General features: G+C 66.5%; 1 protein-coding gene across 1 annotated transcript; it reads left to right on the plus strand.

The window, feature by feature from the left end:
* The first annotated feature begins 637 nt into the window (after positions 1 to 637).
* Positions 638 to 3,034, plus strand: NAT14 (N-acetyltransferase 14 (putative)). The gene is made up of 3 exons (XM_015124954.3): positions 638 to 707; positions 1,108 to 1,227; positions 1,878 to 3,034. Exons 2-3 carry the CDS (start codon positions 1,156 to 1,158, stop codon positions 2,424 to 2,426), a joined length of 621 nt encoding a protein of 206 aa, XP_014980440.3. The 5' UTR covers positions 638 to 707; positions 1,108 to 1,155; the 3' UTR covers positions 2,427 to 3,034.
* The last annotated feature ends 842 nt before the right edge of the window (positions 3,035 to 3,876 follow it).

Genomic DNA, 3,876 nt, shown 5'->3' on the forward strand with positions numbered 1-3,876 from the left:
AGCGGAGGGGGAAAGTCATGGTCCTAGCCCCCGCCTGGGAGCGTGGAGTCTTAACTCGTGCGTCCTGGGTCAGCGTCCTGGGGCCAGCCACTACGTGGGGCTCAGTTCCCCTGTCCTGAAACCAAAAGACGCAGGGGTCATTACAGTGGGGAGGTGGTGGCATCTGACTCCAGGGAGCGCCACTTGTTCACTGTAGGTCGCCCTGCTGCACCCCTCCTCTGAGAAATAGGGGGATCCTTATGCGGGAGGGCCCTGCGAGCCCGGGCGCCCCGTGGGGGGAACGGGGTCCCTGGGGATGGGGGGGTGGGGCGCCGCTGGGCTGGGGGATGCTGAGCGCGGCACCCATGAGAATCCACCCGCGGGCATCGCTGCCCCGCGCTCAGGTTGCTCAGCAACGAGGGAACGTGGGGCGGGAGCTCGCGCTGGTCCCCAGCCCGCCGCCCGTCTCCTGCCGGCGCCCGCTGCCCTTTTTCCCCAGGTCCCCTTTCCCCGTTGCTCCTTCTCTAGGGATAGGAGAGGTCACCTCCCGGCCCGCCGCAGGGTCACTGCTCCCCGCCCGCCCTCCCGGGAGCTTAGCAACGGTTGCTACGACCCGCAGCGGGCAACGCCCCGCCCCCAGCGCGCGCGGTCTGACGTCACTTCCGCCGACGACCCCCTCCAGACCCGCTCCCGAAACCCTGTCAAAGGACCAAAGGCGACCCGTGCAGGTGCTTGCGGGTCCTTGTTCTTGTGGCGCGGGACGGGGACGACTGTGGGGGAGGGGGCGCTGGGGACCGGGGCGGAGCGAGCGTGGTCCGTTCTCCGGCATGTGGGGAGGGGGCTCGTGGCCCCGTGCCTGGGAGGGAGCCCCGTGCTGCAAAGTGTGGGCGTCCACAGCGTGTTTAGGAGTGTAGATCGCTGAGTAATACGGGGGAGGGGGGTCCTGGAGACTAGCAAGGTCGCTGAGTATTGTGGGGGGCGCCTGTCCTGCCCAGAGCCTCGCTTGTAGGTCCCGAGGGCTCTCATTGTCCTGATCGGGGAAGTGCTGCTGCTGCTGCTCCCCACCCCTCGGGGGGCTTTGGGGACAGAGGTGCCCCCCTGGCGCTGACCTGCTTGTGTTCTCACCAGGTGCACGACGCCAGCTCCCTTCTTGGGGGCGGGGGCCTGGGGGCTGCCATGGCCCCCAGCCACCTGTCAGTGCGGGAGATGAGGGAGGATGAGAAGCCCCTGGTGCTGGAGATGCTGAAGGTGAGAGGCAGGGGCCCCAGGGGGCCTAGGAGTGGCTGGAAGCGGGGGCATTGCAAGTGGATTCAGCCACCCCCTCCCACCCACCTGAGCCAGCCTGAACCCCCGGAGCGGGATCTTTTCTTCCCGGTCCTCAGCCGCCCTGGGGGCCGGGAAGGTGTTCAGCAGCTGGAGGTGCTGCTGAAAGCTGCAGCAGGTGTGGCAGCCGGGGGCTCACCCCCCAGCCCTACTGGGACCGCAGCACTAACGCCCTCCCTAGTCTCGCATCTCCAGGGGGCCCGGCACTCCAGCGCAACAGCCAGCTCTGTGCCTCCGACCCCAGCTCTTCAAAGCATAGCCAGCCCCCCAGTCTAGCCTAGCAGCCCCCCTCCAGCCTCCACTCCAGCCTGAGGCAGGCTCCCTGTCCCTACTTCCCTGGCGCCTCACTGCGGCATTGCTACTGAATTGAGTGCCCCCACAGCTCCTGATTCATTCTTCCATCCATCATTCACTCTCGTTCATTCACTCCACACCCAGCGTGCCACACTGGTGACCATCGGACTGTGCTGCTTTCCCTTCCCATTTGGGAGCCCTCGCCCCACCCCGGGCAGGGTCTACCTCTCTCTAGGAGGCCCTAGTGTTTTGGATGGCTGAGCCACCCCTCCTGCCCACAGGCCGGCGTGAAGGACACGGAAAACCGCGTGGCCCTCCATGCCTTGACACGGCCGCCGGCCCTGCTCCTCCTGGCGGCGGCCAGCAGCGGCCTGCGCTTTGTCCTGGCCTCCTTCGCCCTGGCCCTCCTCCTGCCGGTGTTCCTGGCTGTGACTGCGGTGAAGCTGGGCCTGCGGGCCCGATGGGGCTCACTGCCTCCACCGGGTGGCCTGGGGGGGCCCTGGGTGGCCGTGCGGGGCTCCGGTGACGTGTGTGGGGTCCTGGCCCTGGCCCCTGGCACGAACGCAGGGGACGGGGCCCGGGTCACCCGCCTGTCTGTCTCTCGCTGGCACCGCCGCCGGGGCGTGGGCAGGAGGCTGCTGGCCTTCGCGGAGGCCCGGGCTCGGGCCTGGGCTGGGGGCATGGGGGAGCCCCGGGCCCGGCTCGTGGTCCCCGTGGCTGTGGCTGCCTGGGGAGTGGCGGGGATGCTGGAGGGCTGCGGCTACCAGGCCGAGGGGGGCTGGGGCTGCCTGGGCTACACGCTGGTGAGGGAATTCAGCAAAGACCTGTGAGGCTACAGGCTGACAGCCAGGGCAGGGAAGGAGGGAGGGGCGCCAGCACCTGCAGAGCGCCTACTGTGTGCAGGTGCTTTTACGTGCTCTCCCTCGGTGAGTCCTCAGCCACCCAGGGCCCAGAAACAGAGGCCTGCCGAGGGAGGAGCCTGGCCTGTGCCCGGCAGTCGGCAGTGTGAGGTCTGGAGTGTTTGAGCTTCTAAGAGTGAAATGACTCCTTTTCCTTCCTGGCCCTCAGGGGCCTCTCGAGGTCAGCCTCTCCAAAACCCCTACCTCAGCTCTGTCTGCACTGAGAAATCTCCCCGGTGGATGTCTGCAAAGTCTGTGCCCCAAGCCTGGGAGAGCTATCTGGGGAGGGGGAGAGGAGGCCCAGCACAATATGCCCTCGAGTTAGGGTTTGCGACTCCGCCTCCCTGGGACCCAGATTGGGTCAGATGCCTGTGCTTGGAGGGGACAAGGTTGACTGCTTAGCGGGCGCGGCGCACAGGGCTGCCAGGCCTGGCCCCTCTCCGGGAAGGTCGGTCGAGAGCTGAGATGGGCAGCCCTGTCCCTTCCCCCAGACCCATGTGGTTTTTTCCACCGTTTGTTAATAAAGCCTGGAACCGCTGTGTGCCTGTCTCATCTTTGATGCCTTTCCCAGTCTGTCTCCGGACACCCCCCGCCCATTTCTGTCTGGCTCCTCCTTTCCCCAGTTAACGTTAATTGTTGGGGGGCGGTGCTGGACTGGGAGAAGGGGAGGCTGTGAGCTCAGGGGCAGCCCTGGGCCCTGCCAGCCCTTCTGAGTCACGCTCCCTATTACCGAATTTTTTCCACCTCACAGCTGCCTGGTGCGCAGGGAGTGGGGTGTGTGTGAGTGTGTGGAGGAGTGTGTGGAGCCCCTCCCCTTCCCAAGCCTTGACCCTTGTGCTGCTTATCCCCCGACCCCAGCTCCCTCTGGGACGGTGAAGTTCAAACTCTCCTCTCTCAGCTGGGGACTGCGGGCTTCACACTCAGATCCACCAGTGACGGGGAGGACTGGAGGGACGGGTCTTTCAGTCTCTTTTCCTAACCCAGGAAGTCCCTCCTGGTGTCTGGCTGCAAATCTTCTTGCTGCTGCACCAAGAGCCCCTGGGTCTGCCCAAGCCCCAACCCTAGCAGCAGTCTCAGTGGATTTCCCTGACCAGACAAGAGAGAAGACAGGTGGGCGCCCTCTCCTGCTCGTGCTGCACCCCCACGCACACGTCCCCCAACCCCTGTCCTGCGCCTTCCTGCAGCCAGCCACCCCCTGAGCATCTCTGAGCACAGCACTTCGCTGGCTGCAGCACGCCTGGCCGTCGTCTCCGTCTCCCGTGTGGGTGTCTGCAGTTGGACACCCTCCCTCCCGCCCGCCACCCCCCTCCCCCCCATGCCTGAGCCGCCGGCCAGCCCCCTCCCGCCCCCCCGTCCCCTGCCGCCTCCCTGCAGCCTCTTT

This window comes from Macaca mulatta, chromosome 19 (genome assembly GCF_049350105.2).
Source record: "Macaca mulatta isolate MMU2019108-1 chromosome 19, T2T-MMU8v2.0, whole genome shotgun sequence".
Lineage (NCBI taxonomy): Eukaryota > Metazoa > Chordata > Mammalia > Primates > Cercopithecidae > Macaca > Macaca mulatta.